This window comes from Schistocerca cancellata, chromosome 3, assembly GCF_023864275.1.
Source record: "Schistocerca cancellata isolate TAMUIC-IGC-003103 chromosome 3, iqSchCanc2.1, whole genome shotgun sequence".
In the NCBI taxonomy this organism is placed as follows: Eukaryota; Metazoa; Arthropoda; class Insecta; order Orthoptera; family Acrididae; genus Schistocerca; species Schistocerca cancellata.
Genome location: NC_064628.1, coordinates 170,686,250 through 170,704,945, shown reverse-complemented (window position 1 = coordinate 170,704,945; position 18,696 = coordinate 170,686,250). Strand labels below are relative to the sequence as shown.

At 36.9% G+C, this 18,696-nt stretch overlaps 1 protein-coding gene across 1 annotated transcript in view; it reads right to left on the bottom strand.

Moving 5' to 3' along the window:
* Window positions 1–18,696, bottom strand: part of LOC126176184 (MAP kinase-activating death domain protein) — a 545,775-nt gene that overhangs the window by 382,013 nt on the left and 145,066 nt on the right. The window contains exon 11 of the mRNA XM_049923326.1: window positions 7,412–7,816. Within this exon, the coding sequence (XP_049779283.1) occupies window positions 7,412–7,816 (405 nt within the window). The remainder of the gene's footprint in view (window positions 1–7,411; window positions 7,817–18,696) is intronic.

Here is an 18,696-nt window from a genome sequence, read left to right as displayed (position 1 = left end):
TTACTTCTGCCAGTATCTCATCTCCTACCTTCCAAACTTTACAGAAGCTCTCCTGCGAACCTTGCAGAACTAGCACTCCTGAACGAAAGGATATTGCGGAGGCGGCTTAGCCACAGCCTGGGGGCTTTATTCTACATGCTACAAAATATGACACATGAGGTAACTTGAATCGCATATCAAATAAAAGACATAATAAACTTCTGTGTTGAAATTTTGTGAATAAACTAGGCCTGTAACCTACTAAGGTTCATGGAATCGAAATTCGGACACACGAATACAAAGGTACAACATTTTTAATGTCTCAGTAACAAATCAAAGTCTATTGAATGGCACATAAACAACAGATAAACAAAAGGTGGCCATGCCCAAGGATCATCAAAGGTGGTGCCATCAGTATCTTATGGGCAGATTTTAAAAGTGAATTGTAAGGTAGATGAAATGAACTTGTGGTGTTACCGCCAGACACCACACTTGCTAGGTGGTAGCTTTAAATTGGCCACGGTCCATTAGTACATGTCGGACCCGCATGTCGCCACTGTCAGTAATTGCAGACCGAGCACCACCACACGGCAGGTCTAGAGAGACGTACTAGCACTCGCCACAGTTGTACGACGACTTTGCTAGTGACTACACTGACGAAGCCTTTCTCTCATCTGCCGAGAGACAGTTAGAATAGCCTTCAGCTAAGTCCATGGCTATGACCTAGCAAGGCGCCATTAGCCTTACAGTGCTTGTATTTAAAGACTCTCAATTGTATCGTCAAGAGGGATGTACCACAATGATGGAATAAAGTTAAGTATTTGAGGAGCTACGTACTTTTCTTTATAGCATTCATTAAGTATCCTGTTTCAGACCTCACACCAGCCGCGGGCAAGTGCTCTACCATCTGAGCTATCGAAGCACGACTCACGCCCGGTCATCACAGCTTTACTTCTGCCAGTATCTCGTCTCCTACCTTCCAAACTTCACAGAAGCTCTCCTGCGACCCTTGCAGAACTAGCACTCCTGAAAGAAAGGATACTGCGGAGACATGGCTTAGCCACAGCCTGGGGGATGTTTCCAGAATGAGATTTTCACTCTGCAGCAGAGTGTGCATTGATATGAAACTTCCTGGCAGATTAAAACTGTGTGCCTGACCGAGACTCGAACTCGGGACCTTTGCCTTTCACGGGCAAGTGCTCTAACATCTGAGCTACCGAAGCACGACTCACGCATGGTCATCACAGCTTTACTTCTGCCAGTATCTCATCTCCTACCTTCCAAACTTTACAGAAGCTCTCCTGCGAACCTTGCAGAACTAGCACTCCTGAACGAAAGGATATTGTGGAGGCGGCTTAGCCACAGCCTGGGGGCTTTATTCTACATGCTACAAAATATGACACATGAGGTAACTTGAATCGCATATCAAATAAAAGACATAATAAACTTCTGTGTTGAAATTTTGTGAATAAACTAGGCCTGTAACCTACTAAGGTTCATGGAATCGAAATTCAGACACACGAATACAAAGGTATAACATTTATTAAGTCTCAGTAACAAATCAAAGTCTATTGAATGGCACATAAACAACAGATAAACAAAAGGTGGCCATGCCCAAGGATCATCAAAGGTGGTGCCATCAGTATCTTATGGGGAGATTTTAAAAGTGAATTGTAAGGTAGATGAAATGAACTTGTTGTGTCACCGCCAGACACCACACTTGCTAGGTGGTAGCTTTAAATCGGCCGCGGTCCATTAGTACATGTCGGACCCGCGTGTCGCCACTGTCAGTAATTGCAGACCGAGCGCCACCACACGGCAGGTCTAGAGAGACATACTAGCACTCGCCCCAGTTGTACGATGACTTTGCTAGCGACTACACTGACGAAGCCTTTCTCTCATTTGCCGAGAGACAGTTAGAATAGCCTTCAGCTAAGTCCATGGCTACGACCTAGCAAGGCGCCATTAGCCTTACAGTGCTTGTATTTAAAGACTCTCAATTGTATCGTCAAGAGCGATGTACCACAATGATGGAATAAAGTTAAGTATTTGAGGAGCTACGTACTTTTCTTTATAGCATTCATTAAGTATCCTGTTTCAGACATCACGCCAGCCGGCATGTGTGTACGCATGCCTTTCGGTTACCCGTCACTGTGGACTGGCTGTCTTGTCAGTCCACAACAGAACTGAATTCGTGGTAAGAATACTGACTTGCCATTTTCTTTTGTAGTTTATATTTCCACTTATATGACGTTATTTAGAAGCTGTTTGGTGCGGGCATATCAGGAACATAGTGAAAATGTAAGAGTTCTTTAGTAAATTTCATTGGTTTATGCTGTATCAATGGATTTAAATGTGTTTCTTTCCCTGGAATCATACTCTGCATTCGATGATTTGCTTATCGAATTACTTCATTTGTTAAAACTGTTTAGTCACATAACCATTCTTCATTTATGTAGTTTTTATCCATTAGTGGCAATACTTTTTTGTTGAATTGGTTCTCTGTCTTTAATATGTTGCACGATCCAGGTTAAGATGATTTTGGCAGACTGTGGAGCAACGTGATACATGCCATTTCACAGTTTCCATCTAAAACATTTGGCAATATTCTAGAATATTTGTGAACATTTGAGAATATCCCTAAACATTCAAGAACAACATATAACATCTCAAATTCTTCCCTGAAAAATACTGTGATGCAGAGGAGACATAAAAGTCCTGGTGGGCACCATAACATGACGGCAACCCAATCAAACACTCATATCTCCACAACCACAACAGTAACCATTGCACCACTGTTGTGCAGAACTGGGGAACCAAGGGCAGCAGCAGACACAAAAATGAGCAAGTGGTGGTTGGAAGTTTTGGAGGTATTGTCAACTCTACCCATATTGTGAATAGTCATTGTAATGAAAGTTAATTTTTCTAACTTATTGCAGTGGTGTAATTCAGCTGCAGTCTAACACTCTATCACTCATGGTTTCATTATTCACTTTTGTCAACAAATGTTTACGTACACTAACATGCTCAATTTTTTTTAATGTCACGCTGATGGATTAGAATTTTAGTTCATCGATTTGTGATTATATAAAATTGGACAGCATGATGCATCTGGATTCCAATCATGATTCATTGGTTTTATAAGAGGACACAGACATTTAATAAATAATAAGTAAGAAAACAGGTGGTATATTTGTTATGAGTTCATACTTATACACAACACTCTTCATCATCTTCATCAGATGCTGGAAGCAGTGAAGAGATTTAGAACATAATGATTAAGTCACATATTGACAAAAATGAGTTAAGTACTATGTTATACTGCATTCTTTTGGATGGCATAGAGATGCATGTCTTTGTATGTGCAATAGCATCACAGATGGCATCACAAGTTCTGCTGTGAAATGGTTTCCATGATAAATGTTATGATAAAATGAAGTCCGTTCGACATGCACCACAACACCATGAAACATAATTAGATTTTCTATTTACATTTCATGGCAAAGTGAATTAAATCTGACTTACACCATAATGCCGTGAAACTAAATTAGTTTTCTGTTCCACCACTAGCCGGCCGGAGTGGCTGTGCGGTTCTAGGCGCTACAGTCTGGAACCGAGCGACCGCTAGGGTCGCAAGTTTGAATCCTGCCTTGGGCATGGATGTGTGTGATGGTGTGTGTGATGTCCTTAGATTAGTTAGGTTTAATTAGTTCTAAGTTCTAGGCGACTGATGACCTCAGAAGTTAAGTCGCATGGTGCTCAGAGACATTTGAACCATTTGTTCCACCACTGGGAAGTTTCCTGTTTATTATTATTATTATTACTAACAACTACTTGCAGAAAAGTTTTTCATTTTAAAATTACCAAAACTGTTTTCATGTGATGTTTTGTATTATAACATCATCCAACAAATTGTTTTCATGTAACTTTTGTCAGAAAAGTTTTATACTATTTTATTATTTCATTGGAGTATAAACAATCAGCTTAATTATTTGGCAGTTGTTACTGCTGTTTGTATGAGCTTATGTTTATGATAATATGACTGATTCAGAGAGGCTTAGAGAAATCATGAATGACGAGGGAACAATTTTGTATTGTGCTTCAGAATATCATGAGATTAATGAAGAAGATGAGCAACAGCAATCATACAAGAAAATGACAGGGAGAAGATGGAAGACAAGAGGTGAAACTGAAAAGGAATCAAGGTAAAACATACAGCACTAGAAAAGTTAAAATCATTACTGCTAAAATATTTTGTAATGATGCTCAACCACTGTGGATGCAATGTGCTTCAAAAATAACTAAAGAAGAAAGCAAAGGTATTTATAATAGTTTTTGGCAAATGGAACCTTTTAATTCTCAAAATGACTACCCATATGGACTAATCAAATCAGAATCCTCTGGAGCAAGAAGACCATGAACAGAACCTCAACCTCCAAAGGCTGTTCAGTTAAAATCTGAAAAAAGTATTTTTGTTGAACTTCTCAAACTTCTGATGGCAGGGTCACTCAATTTACACAAAAAAAAGAAAGAAAGAAAGGAGAGGAGCCTGACAGCAATTTAAGAGGTCAGCAATAAAGCTCGAGAAGGTACAGCTAGTCACATCCATTCCTGTATTAAAAGCTTTCCATGTCATCAGTCACATTATCTTGATCAGGAAACCCTAAGAGACATTAAGTGAGTACTGAATTTAACATCAGGGTTATGCACAATTTACATAAAGATAAAGTTGTCGAAGATAATATTAAACCAGTGTCTGAAGCTTTGAATAGGACAATTTTCCATCGTAATTTCAATCTAAGTTTCCATCTGCTAAGAAGAGGTACATGCACAATATGTGGTTAGTACCAGATACTGTTATCAGTTGCTGAAGGTGAAAAAAAACAATTAGAAGTGTAACATGACTTACATTTAAGGAGAACTGAATCTGCACGAAATTTGATAAAAGTGCATAAGGAATTACCAAAATCTGAATCTAAAGACGTTCATGCTTTTGTATTTGATTTGGAAAAAGCTGTGGCATTTCCAAAGTTCACATATTCAGTAGCATATTATAAACACAATTACAGTAGGACCTTGATAATCCAGCATGCTCAGGGATCTGGCAATGCCATATTATCAAATATGCCAGATTATCAATTTCATTTTAAAAACCTGGTTTAAAAACAGGGCTGTAAGTTAGACCTGTAGTTTTAATGTGCAAAATCAGGTAGCTGACAGGAGAGATCACAATAAAGTTCAGTACCCACAAATCATTTTATATAGGCCTGTTACAAAATAAAACAAGCTCCAAGCTGACTTGAAAAGATCCAAGAACAAGGTAATGAATAAAAATTGCTACCAAGAATTTTGTGCAGTTTAAATGGAATCACTGTCTTCAGGAATAGCATAGATATCTGACATTGTTCATGGCGTGGAATATGTGGGCTGGTGCCTACCACTGATGGTTAAGCCAAAGTTTTATTATGAGCTGTCTGAAACATTACAGAAATGCTAACTTGCATCCTGAATAGAAAACTTTTTTGACAAAAATTGTTTTGTATGATGTGCAGATCAATAACTTCAGAAGTGTTGTATTGTTGGCTATCTCAGCAAATTTCATAAAAGTGTTCAACACATCTGAATCCTCCACCCAAGAGATGTGAGTTGTAGGAATTTCTTCTCCCTCATTCTCAGCTTCTGGTGACTCCTGTGCATTGAAAACACTTTGTAACATCACATTACCAGTCAGCTATTTTTGATAGCTGAATTTCTGTCAATATCAATCCATTCGTCAACTTCTTCTGCTGAAAATTATGCTCAGTTCATTATTGGTTGCAAAAATTATCACTGGTACAGTTTCACAGCAATCAGTTGATGAGTGATCATCATTTGTGTCATTTTCCATCTCAACTTCTTCAACCAGTGAAGCACACAATTGTTACTGATGAGGAACCACACCAACCAGTTCTGAGGTTCCTCAAAGGTGTCCAATTATACTGCCACACCAAGCTAAAAATATGAGAAAATTTCTGATATGTGCCAAACTATTGGTTCTGTTGGATTATCAAATGCCAGATTATTGTGGTGTTACAGTATATTGATATAATCTTGACTGACATTACTTCAGAACTGACTCTGCTTTCATGTATATATGGGATGAAACTATAGCTTTGAGAGGATCACAGGAAATTTCATCATCCACAGTGAAAAACTTAACAGAAGTAGCTAGTACAAGAAAACACATAATAACTTACTGTGATCCCTGGGCAAAATATAAATTTTAAAATGGCTCTTTTCTGTCTGAAACTTGTGACAGGTCCTCTACTTCAAGTGAATGTTATTGACCATGTTTTTCTGCCAGATGATGCTGATTTTGACTCTATGGACCTTCAGGTAAAAGGAAAACCTATCTACACACCATCAGACTGTTAAAAAATAATTGCTCAGTCACAAAGAAAGTAGCCATTTACAGTACAGTACAGTAAAGTACAAAGTAGTACAGGTGAAGCAAGAATAATTTGTACCAACAATAACTTTGGAGAAGGCTACAGTTACTGCAAAACTAATTAATTAAAGTGTCCAGTATCTTGGCTACAAATACAGTGGTTGCAGTACAGAAGAGCTGAACCTACGAAGATACATTACAAGACAACTATGAATGCTGATGTGAAGTTTTTCACCTTGGTCATACAAAGAGAAAAGAAGAGACACCCAGTCCAGGACAACACTATAAAAAAGGATGCACTATACAGTAAAAAACAACGAGTCAGTAATTTATAGGAAAAGGAGATGTTAAACTCATTCTCTGATAGAAACTTTTGAGGACAAAGATGACTGAGATGTATTTTTGTGTTAATTCAAACTGAAAGTCATGCAATTTAAACACAATTAAGATGATAATATTAATATTACTACATTAAACTGTGCTCAAGTATTGTTAGCTCAAAGTGAAATTCATGGAATTTATAATAATTATGGTAACAATATTAATACAGCTACACATAATTTACACTCCGGTATTATTACTATCCCTTATATGACAAAATATGTACTTCTTTCAGGTTTTTCTGACTTTTCTGTACAATGTTTTACAAAATGTTCAATTTCTCAAAATGAGCAAAATGGACTTCCACCATTATGCCATAAACCCCTTCATATGTGCTTACTGCCTCAATTTAATTTTTATGTCCAATATTTTGACAACTGACTGAGAGACCTTCATGTAGTATTGAGAGTTAAGGTCTTAGATGTGTTGCCTGGACATCAAGCAGTCTGACTATAGTCTAGACAGTGATCACATCTAGGAGCATCAATTAGCACTTGATGAAGAGGGCTATCTCACACACTGAAATATTGTGTGTCAAAAAAGGAGTGCCTAAATGGTTGGACATACTTTTGAAAACTGTATTAAATTGTCTTAATATGAAGTGAATTGTAACTGTTACTTTACCATTGCTACTCTTGTCGCAACATCAACAGAGTCAACATCATTTCCATATATGAATGGGTTGAATCCTGTTGTAGCATGTAAAGGTTCTGGAACATGTGATTCTCTTCTGCCACTAGGAGCTCCCATTCCTGGCCTAGGGATGGAGCTCATTTGTTGTTGTTGTTGTTGCTGTTGTTGTTGCTGCAGCTGCTGCTGCTGCTGCTGTTGCTGTTGCAGTTGCCGTTGCTGCTGCAGTTGTTGATGATGTTGTTGAACTTGGTGAGGCTGATAATATTGCTGGGATGGTGCAGCAGAGCTACCCTGCCACTGGCCCTGAGAGGGATGTTGCTGATGTGCTTCTGTGGTTATGGATTCTTCTCTCGGAACCACTACTGTTGGTGCTGCCAGTGACATACTTGACAGTGCCTGTCAAAAGAAATATATCAACTGTTGATGAATCTATGCAAAAAGTTAATATACAATATGAAATGAATGATGGAAAAAAATTAAGGACCTGAGATTAAAATATAAAAGGATCATGCAAATATCTTGCCTAAAAATAACAAAAATACAGCTGAGAAATGTTCACATTTAATTATGTTTAGCTTGATGGAGAGTTCATATCCTAAATTTTTAACTGAAGAGTAAATCATCAAAGGAGAGAGAGAGAGAGAGAGAGAGAGAGAGAGAGAGAGAGAGAGAGAGAGAGAGAGAGAGAGAGAGAAGAATATTTACAACAAATAAACATCCTATCAACTAGGATTGTTTTTCTAAGTGATTTCCTGGGACTTATTAGTCCTAACACAAAAAATTTTACCCACTCTGGAAATGTAAAAATATTTTTAATGCTATGGTGCACTACAACGCACAACAACAACACATTGAAAGACAAAGTAAGACATTGATTCCATGAATGAGACAGCAGATATTGCCTCATGAGGAGTGAGACTCATTATTGGTATTGCATACTAAAGCTATCACACATCACAGATTCAAGTTTAATGAAGTCTTAGCCAAGTAACAGTATCATCTTGATGCCTACTAATGTGAGATTCAGTTCTGATTACTGCTTTGTTTTCAGGTCACTGTATTTGGGTCTTTCATTTATATTCGGTTTTTCCATACTCTGAGTAATTTATTCTTCTACTGTTATCTTACTTTGTATCCTTTTTTTTGCAACAACACAAACACAGGGACAGAATTGCAGTAGTTTTCTTATCTCCAAATAAGAGAAACTAGAAACTAATTGCACATCATTAGACTTCTCTGCACAATGAAGAATGTGTGTATGTGTGTGTGTGTGTGTGTGTGTGTGTGTGTGTGTGTGTGTGTGTTAGACAGAGAGAGAGAGAGAGAGAGAGAGAGAGAGAGACAAAGAGGAAGGGAGAGTTATTTTTACCCCTTCTGCTATTTGAACACAATAATTTTCAGACTACATCTTTGTCATGGCAGCATTTCAGTAAAAATCTTAATTGTTCCCTGAGATCTTTGTGCCTTATTCAATAATTTCCTTCTTTCATTAGTGCACAAATGAGATGTGTGGTTCTGAAAGATGACTATTGTTTCTCTACATTAAAATGTCACTATAAGTGGACATGATCACTCATCTGTATATGTTCATGTAAGTTACTTTATACATACTGTAATTAAAAAGTTATAAATTCTTGAATATGTATTGTATGTATTTTCTTACAAATCTATGTTAACTAATAAACTAAATGATAAAAATATATTACTACTTCTATATCCCAATAACTACTTATGCTCTCACAGAAGATTAAATACTGCTGAATTCAAATATTGAGTTTTCAAAGATGTTCATATTATCATAGTAACTGGAAAGTAAGACTCTATATGAGAAATTCTAAACTAATGTGCATTCCTGCACATAACACACTCATTAAAACCACAGTAGCCTATATGACAATGTCCTGCAGTTACTTCAAGTTTCAGGTTACATTATACCAACATGTATTCACATTTGCATTTACAATAATAATATTTCATCACACTCATGGTAATTTGTCAACAAGGACCAAAAGAAAGCAGCACTGCAATTCTTCGACAGCTATATGATGTCTCTCATGACTCAGAAAATTTCAGCACTGCATAAATGTTTTGCATAGATTTCACAATTCTTCTTTAACATAATAAGCAAAAAAAGAGAAGAAAATAGATACAATGTTTGACAAAGGGATACTTAAATTTAACATTTCAGTGCTGTCTAAGGGTTTCTATATGAAGATATTTCTATTAATGTATCCACTGTTACCATTAACATACACTGGGGTGACAGAAGTAATGGGATACCTCCTAAAATTGGGTCAGACTTCCTTTTTCCTGGCGTACAGAATCATCTTGATGTAACATGGACTCAACAAGTTGCTGGATAAATATTCAGCTGTGCTGTCTCTACAGCCATCCATAACTGCGGAAATGTTGCAGGTGCAGGATTTTGTGCATGAACTAACCTCTTGATTATGCCCCGTAAATGTTCGATGGGATTAGTGCTGGGCGATCTGGGTGACCAAATCATTCGCTCAGACTGTTGAGAATGTGAATTGTGAACAATTGTGGCCTGGTGACATGGCACATTGTCATCCATACACCATTGTTTTGCAACAAGAAGTCCATGAATGGCTGCAAATGGTGTTTCCAAGTAGCTGAACATAACCACTTCCAGTCAACCATTGGTTCAGCTGAAGCAGAGGACCTAGTCCATACCATGCAAACACAGTCTGCACCATTATGGAGCCACCACAAGCTTGCACAGTGCCTTGTTGACAGCTTGGGTCCATGGCTTCATGGGGTCTGTGCTAACTCACATCCTACCATCAGCTCTTAGCAACTGAAATCGGCACTCACGTGTCCAGGCCATAGTTTTCCAGCCATCTAGGGTCTAACCAATGTGATCACGAGCCCAGTAGAGGTGCTGCAGGTGTTGTCGTGCTGTCAGTAAAGGCACTTGCATCATTCATCTGCTGCCAAGGCCCATTAACACAAATTTCACCACACTGCCCTAATGGATACGTTTGTTGTATGTCCCACATTCATTTCTGTGGTTATTTCATGCAGTGCTGTTTGTCTGTTAGCACTGACAACTCTACAAAAACATTGTTGCTCTCAGTCATTAAGTGAAGGCTGTCAGCCACTAGATTGAAAGTGGTAAGAAGTGATGCCTGAAGTTTGGTATTCTCAGCACACTCCTGACACTGTGGATCTTCCCTAACAATTTCCAAAATGGAATGTCCTATGTGTCTAGCTCCAACTACCATTCCATGTTCAAAGTCTGTTAATTTCTATCACGCAGCCATAATCACATAGGAAACCTTTTCACATGAATCACCTCAGTACAAATGACAGCTCTGTCAATGTTCTGCTCTTTTATACTTTGTATGCGCCATACTACTGGCATCTGGATATGTGCATATCGCTATACCATTACTTTTGTCACCTCAGTATAATATATTAAGTGATGTAAGTGCTGTTGGTGTTCTGCGTATTCATTTGAATGAACGCATGGCTTGATCTATTTACAAGCAAATTGTGGTTTTCTGAATATTATTTGTCAAGTATGTCATGTGTTTCACAAACTCCAAATATAGTCCTATCTTTACAGGCTGGGACTACCCACATTATAAATGCAGCATAAAGGCAAAGAACCTGAAAACCCAGTAGACTGCGAGAAATATATACCAGCAGATCCAGTCTGACAAAAGCAAATTCTGCTTATTCCCCTTTTGTTGGGAGAAGTTTGAGTAAAATATCTGTTATCCCAGGTAGATTTAATTTCCTGTATCATGAAATACCACCTATGGCCTTACCACAGTGGTAACAATGGTTCCCTTCACATAGCCCAAGTTAAGCACTGTCAGGCTTGGCTAGCACTTGGTTCGGTCTAGAGATGGGCAAAACTGTTCTTTTCAGAGATTGGATCAGAACTGTTCACTCCCTGAAATGAATTAGCTCTTTTTCATGACTCACCACTCATTTACAATAGAAAATAAATGGAAGGCACATTGCCCTTTAAACTTGGTTTATTCCAGTACTATACCTGTATTTTGATCTTATTTGATCCTATTTTGAAGTAACACAGATAATGAGTAAGAATTTTGTATTGTTTATTGAAATTTCCACGATATGACAAAGTTTTTGATTATTGATTTATTTTGCACTATCGTGGTTTTTTGGGTGATCGGAAAATGTTGTAACTTGAGATTTACATTAACAATATATTTGGCTACAATGTATTAAAATTTCATTAACCTCATACAAATACATCGCAAGCCATATATTTTTAAAGTAAACGTTTCCTTCCGAAGACGCCTAAAATCGCAAAATCCGTACCAGAATAAGAAAAAAAAATATAAATTTGACTGTAAAACGAAAGTGCTGCATATAGCCTTACGCAGAATAAAACAAGGAAAATATTGGTGTATCACATTTTGCGATACGTTTATCGGTTCGCTCGTAATTAAAGCGTAAATTCGAGTGTCCATAATAAAAATCCTACAGTAAGAGGAGTCATCAGGAACCTAATCTAATCAGTTTAAACAAATAAAAATAAAATAAAAACAATTGATGTATACATAACATAATAATGTAATATACATAGCGGTATTACTACGAAGAACAATATCCAGTGAGGACGAACTCCGATGCAGAGGCGCTGAGTCGAGCAGGTCGAGCCGCGAGCTGTATTACTGCATGAGCTGAGACTGCAGAGACCAGAGTGACACCTGAGTCACTTTGCTCAACGCTCTGGCTAGAGTCGAGACGGTGGGGTGAGCGTTGAGCGGGCGAGTTCCGAGGGTGGGGGGAGTGGTGAACTCACCCACTCTGAGACAAATCGTCCGTTCCCTTGCGAGCAGGTTTTTGCAAGTAGTTCCTATGTTATCCGCTAGGTGGCTCTCTGTCCTGTTGCTCGCATCAACTGCCCAGAGGGCAGGACGTGCGACTGAAATGATCGCTGACAGAGTGTGATGCGAAGTTAAGCTGCGCCAGACACTGCACACGGCAGACGACGCACAGAGACGGCACGGCATATGTGAAACACAAAATCCAATGGGGCACTGCACAATGCAGGCAGCCAAGGTAGAAGCATGGCAGAGGCCGGCGCTGGCTGTGTTGTGTGGCGTGCACTGTGCTCTGACCAGCAGAGGCGCTGCTGATATGCTCCGTCTCTCTCTCTCTCTCTCTCTCTCTCTGCCGTGGCAAACGTTTGGAGCTACCGTTCTTTTTTTCTGAATCACTGATTGTTCACTCCTTTGAAAGATTCAACTCTATGAATTAGTTCAAGAGCGGATCCCCCATCTCTAGTTCGGTCACCGTCCAGGTCTGCCAAGTGCTGTTGGCAAGCAGGGTGCACTCAGCAATTGTGAGGCTAGTTGAGGAACTACTTGACTGAGAAGTAGCGACACCCATCACAAAAATAGACCACATACCCCACATTATCCACATCTGGTGACACCTATGGACCTAGGACAACATGGTAGCTGGATGGTACCACTGAGCCTTTAAGGCCTGTTCGGATGGTGGTGGTGTTATCATGAAATACCGACAGGGAGTGGGATTAGGTGTCAACAATTTCAAATGAACAAATCAGATTCCTTACACAACCTGAAACAATCATAAATGTGAAAAAATTTTGTTTGCATCATGACTGAGTCTCTGATTATCACAACAGATTAGTTTTTTTGTGCATGAAATATACTTTCACAATTAACCTCTATGAAATGATACCCATGATGAATTGAAATTGGACAGTCTACAGCTCCTGCAAGTTTATGTCAAACATTGTAATCATATCTACTGCAAATAAGTGAACCTAACAATTGCTTTAAACACAATTTGTTAAATCTGAAGTATAATAATGTACATTTGCTATAGTTGCAGCTACTTGAAACAATAATACATAGGACAAAAAATTTGTGGAGCTGAAGTAAATGGAGCAAACTAAAAACTCAGGTAAAAGGAATAAAATATCATGCAAAAAGAGGAGTGTTAACTGTAAGACATTCTCACAAAAGGTGGGTTCCTCTCACCTACGGCCTGAGTGATCAGCCCCTCATTTCAACCACACTAAACACATCTCCACTTCCTTTCTGAGGAAGAAATATAAGGAATATACAAGTTCCAAAAGGAAGAAACTCTACCTTCTTATTTTTATGTGTTACTTTTGGGATTACCAAGAATTTTACATGTCAAAGAACAAACTGATACATTTTTGCTAAAATTTGGTTAAAATTATGCATATACTACTCTTACATTTTTGCTGGGTAATCAAGATTTTATTTTTATGGCTGATAAACCAGAGGACAATGTGTGAATCACATTTCTGAAATTTTGCGTAATTTGATGGAGTTGCATGAATTTCAAAAGCATCTCCCATACACAGTTTTTTTTATAATGTGTGAGAAAGAGTAGCATGAAAGGCAGTAGTAGGTATGCAAAGCAGTGATAATTGTAAGAGCCACAGTGTACTCATATCATTTTAAATACACAACACAACTAAAAATATATAAGTCACATTAATCATTTTCAAATAAGCACCCCTTCTGGCTGCAACTCAGTGAAATGTATGATTCATCAAATATATCCTATTACTCATAAATTATCCCAGATTTCATGATAGGGTTGTAAGTTTAACTGTGCTTTAAATGTTTTATGGGATTATACATTTTTACATCCTGAACCTGTCACATTATTTGTGCTGATCTGCTATAGCTGAACATCTATTAACATACTTTAGTCTTTGTCATCTTCTGTAACGTGTACTTTCATTTGCTTCTTCCTTTGACAAATAATCCAGTCTTGTATGTCTTAGCATATGTTCTCTAATCCATATCTATTTAATGTTATCAAACAGACTTAAATGAACATTACACCTCCTTCTGATAGCACAATTCCTTATGACAAATGTTACAGTTTCAGTAAGGGCTTATGGCATTTGACTATCTCTGTTTCAAACAAAGTGAAGTGAGACATTAATTCAGTAATACCACAAAATTATGAACAATGTTTCCAGTTGCAGAAAGAATAGTAAAACTTAAAATTGGAATGAGAATTCAATACTATTGTGTGAACATCAGAACGATGAAGGTAAAAAACTGTATATAAAAATAATGAGGTGACAATATTTTAACTGGCTTTTCATTGTATCTTAGCAAATGAAATATTATGGATGACATGATTTGTATGATAACCACACAAGTTCTTTTTTTTTTTATTTCATGAATATGGAGAAAATAGACATGGATAAAAGAACTCAGTCATGACAGTTCTAATGAGAAAACAAAAACATGCTGGTTACATTTATATAATAAGAAAAACAGAATATTTCTGAGTTAGTCACCACTAAATTAACTACAAATTATTCCCTTTGCAAAACCATGTGGAACTAAATGATGTTTTACAAACAATTCAAATAAGATTCTACACTGTTATGAGAAAGACATTAATTAAATGCCTATGAATCCACTACGGCAATTTCTTTCTAGAGACGAGCAGCAGCATGCATGTTTAAGCCACCACTGGATTGCAAAAATAGTTGAAACAAATTTCTGTAATACAAAATGCCATATGGAAAATAATTTTAATGATAAAAAAGAGCCAAATGTACATAAGTATATACGTAACTCATTCAAAGTCTACAAGCATATAAGAAAAAAATACTCTGTCTATCTCAAACTATCAGTGGCCCTAAAATTTTAAAATAGTGGAATTTTGCTACTCGTAAAGTTGTAAAACAGTGACACTTCACTACATCTTTAGTTATAAAAATTGTGATTATGAATGAAATTTAAAAGCAACAAGAGATGAAATAAGCAGAATATTTACGCCTGCGCCAACTTGATCCATCAGTTGCATAGCCTTTAAGATTAGAGAAGAAAGAGATAAAGAGAAACTGTGCCAAGGGTAAGACAGGTGGAGTTCAGTGATAAAATTTTTCATTTTGCATTAATTCAAAAAGAAAATACTAATCTATGTATTGTTTGAAACATCTCTATATCTCATAGAATAAAACAATAAGTGATTAATTTCATATTATTTCCATTCTTTAATCACCAGATGATAAACAGTATGAATATCAAAGTATTTTCTATTGAAGAAACACACAGTAGATAAACAGGTACATTAACAGTAAGAATAAACTTAAGTACAACAAATGCAACCAAATGAAAATAATAATGATATGAACTTATTAAAGTTGATGGCTACAACTTAGAAATCTGAATTTTAAGATAGAGTAAATTAAATCTGAATTTTAAGACAGAGTAAATTCATTTCCCACACTAAATCTTACCTCAAACACATCAGACACACATCTCCAGTAGAACAAGCAACAGTATATGATAGGCAATATGTAATTTTCTATGTAGTTATTACTTAGTATTACACTTTTAGAGGACAGTCCTTCTTTTGACATTATAAACAAAGGCCAACTATTGTATCTCCTTTCTTTGGGTGCCATCCTATATTGCACCAATCACTTTTTGTAGTTCCAGGTGCTATAATCACCTATCGTTATTATGTTAAATGACTACCGACACATGTACTCATTAAACATCTGTTAATTGAATGATGATGTTGCTAAGCAACAAAAATCTGCTAACTATGTCTCTGCAGCGTTCCAGAATTCCAGTTGTTTAGTCACAGTCTTTTCCTCTCTCCTGATAGCCTGTGGCTACTGTCTGATCAACTACTAACAAAAAAATCATTTTATTAAAAGCATTAGCTTAACTTTCACAGGTACTGAAGAAGGAAACAGTATTAGCCTAACCAAGGCAGCAATAAGTCATTGTCTCAAGTCTCAAAGCAAATCTAAACCACAGCAGTTAGGTAAGAATATGAATCTAGTTAATCCCAAAGATAAGTTCAATGTTTTACCACTGACTCATGTTCCTTCACAATTTGTTTTTCTTCCCAACATCTAAGGATGATTAATCAATGACTTAATTTGTTAGTAATGAAATAATAAAATTATGGATCTGGTTTTGTATTGTTCCCTACTTTATTTCTTGACAAACATTTTGCTGGATTAGTTAATGATGCATGGCTACAATAGCCAAAGAATTATAATATGCACCTCAGTGTACTAAACATTTACATGTCTTATCTCAAGTTATTTATTACCTTTTAAACAAAACTGATCAATAAAGGGATGAGGTAGAAAAATGTTCAGGGAAAGACAGGGATACAGTAATATAAGTCCATTAGGAAATAAATAAATAGGAAATTCATGCCTGATAAGGTGAAACAGTTGTAGGAAAGATGTGAGGAAATTGAAAATGAAATGATCGTTAGGAGGTCTCAACATATAGAACAATTAAAACAACATTTCATGAAGGTAAAAGCAAGGATGGTAACATTAAGAGTGCTCAGGGAATTTCACTATTAAATGCAGAGGAGAGAGAATGGAGAGTTGGAAAGAATATGTCGAAGGCTCCTATGAGGGGGAGATGACATGCTAGAAGAAGATATGGAAGACATACGGAATCCAGTATTAGAGTCAGAATTTAAAACAGCTCTGGAAGAAATGCAATCAAATAAAATCATGAGGGGGGGGGGGGGGGGGGGGGGGGGGGAAGAGCAACCAAAACTATTTAAGTTGGTATGTAGAATCTATGAGGCTCACGATGTATTGTCAGGCGTTCAGAAAAATATCATCTACATCCTTCTTAATGTAGCAAGAGCAGATAATGCATCCAAACTGCTGACAAGAATAATATACAGAAGAATGGAAAAGAAGAGTTAGATTTGTTTGATGATAATCAGTTTGGCTTTAAGAAACATAAAGGCAACAGAGAGGCAGTTCTGATGTTGCACTTGATAATGGAATCAAGACTGAAGAAAAATCAAGAGAGACTCATAGGATTTGCCAACCTAGAAAAAGGGTTCAACAATGTAAAACAATGCAAGATTTTCGAAATGCTGAGAAAAATTGGATTAAGCTATAGGAAATGATGAACAATATACAATAGGTACAAGAACTAAGATGTAACAATGACATTACAAGACAAAGAATCAAGTGGTTGAATTACGAAGGGTGTAAGACAGGTACACAGTCTTTCTCCTCTCCTATTCAATCCATACACTGAAGAAGCAATGATGGAAACAAAAGAAAGGTTCAAGAGTGGAATTAAAATTCAGAGTGAAAGGCTATCAATGATGATTCACTGATGACACTACTAACCTCAGTGATAATGAAGAAGAATTACAGGACCTGTTGAATAGAGCGAAGAGTGAGTACAGTATGTGGATTGAAAATAAACCAGAAAAAGCAAAAATAACTAGAAGCAGCAGAAATAAGAATAGCAAGAAACTTTACATTAAAATTAATGGTCAAGAATCAAACAAAGTTCAGAAAATTTTCTACCTTGGAAGCAAAATAACCCATGATGGGTGAATCGAAGGTAAGTAACATAGATAGTCAGGCAAAGAGGGCACTCTTGACCAAGAGAAGTTTACTGGTATCAAGCATAGGCCTTATTTTGAGGAATAATTACTGAGAGTGTATGTTTGGAGCACAGCACTAAATGGTAACAGATCAAGGACAGTGGAAAACTGGAACAGAAGTGTCAGAGATGTGGTGCTGTGGAGGAATGTTGAAAAATAGGTGAAATTATAAAATGAGGAATGAGGAGGTTCTCTGTAGAACTGGGGAAGAAAGGAACACATGGAAAACAATGACAAGAAGAAGGGATGAGATGACAGACACATGTCAAGACATCAGGAAATAACCTGTGTGGTACTGGAGGGAGCAGTAAGTAGTAAAAATTATAGACGAAGAAAAGAGACTGGGATACATCCAACAAATAATTTAGGACAAGTTTAGCACAGAAGAACAATTCCTGGTGAGCTGCATCAAACCATCAGAAGACTGATGATTTTTTAAAAAATTAAGCTTTTTTTCACTATTTAGACCGTTTCACTTGGGATCTGTAGAAGGCAAATTAGCACATTTGTTTTCCTTTGTAATTATTTATTGTGTATTACTGTTTTTCTGGCATATTCTGCATCCTGAAGGATCTGTTCACTATGGATCTATAGGAATGAAAAGTACATCTAATCTAATATAAATCACCCTGTTTTCTCTTAGCCTCTGAAGGAAGCTCATTTGATTTCAAAATCTCTAAAATTTCATGTTGTTTTGGTTTAGTCCCTCTGTCAATGCTATTTATCTTTAATATAGTCTACTGCATGAGCTTCTTCAGATGTCCACTTCTTGTTCCTTAAAACAGGGTAAATGATCAATTCTACTATTCTCTTTCTTTTTTACCTTTTCTGTATTTTTACATTTTATT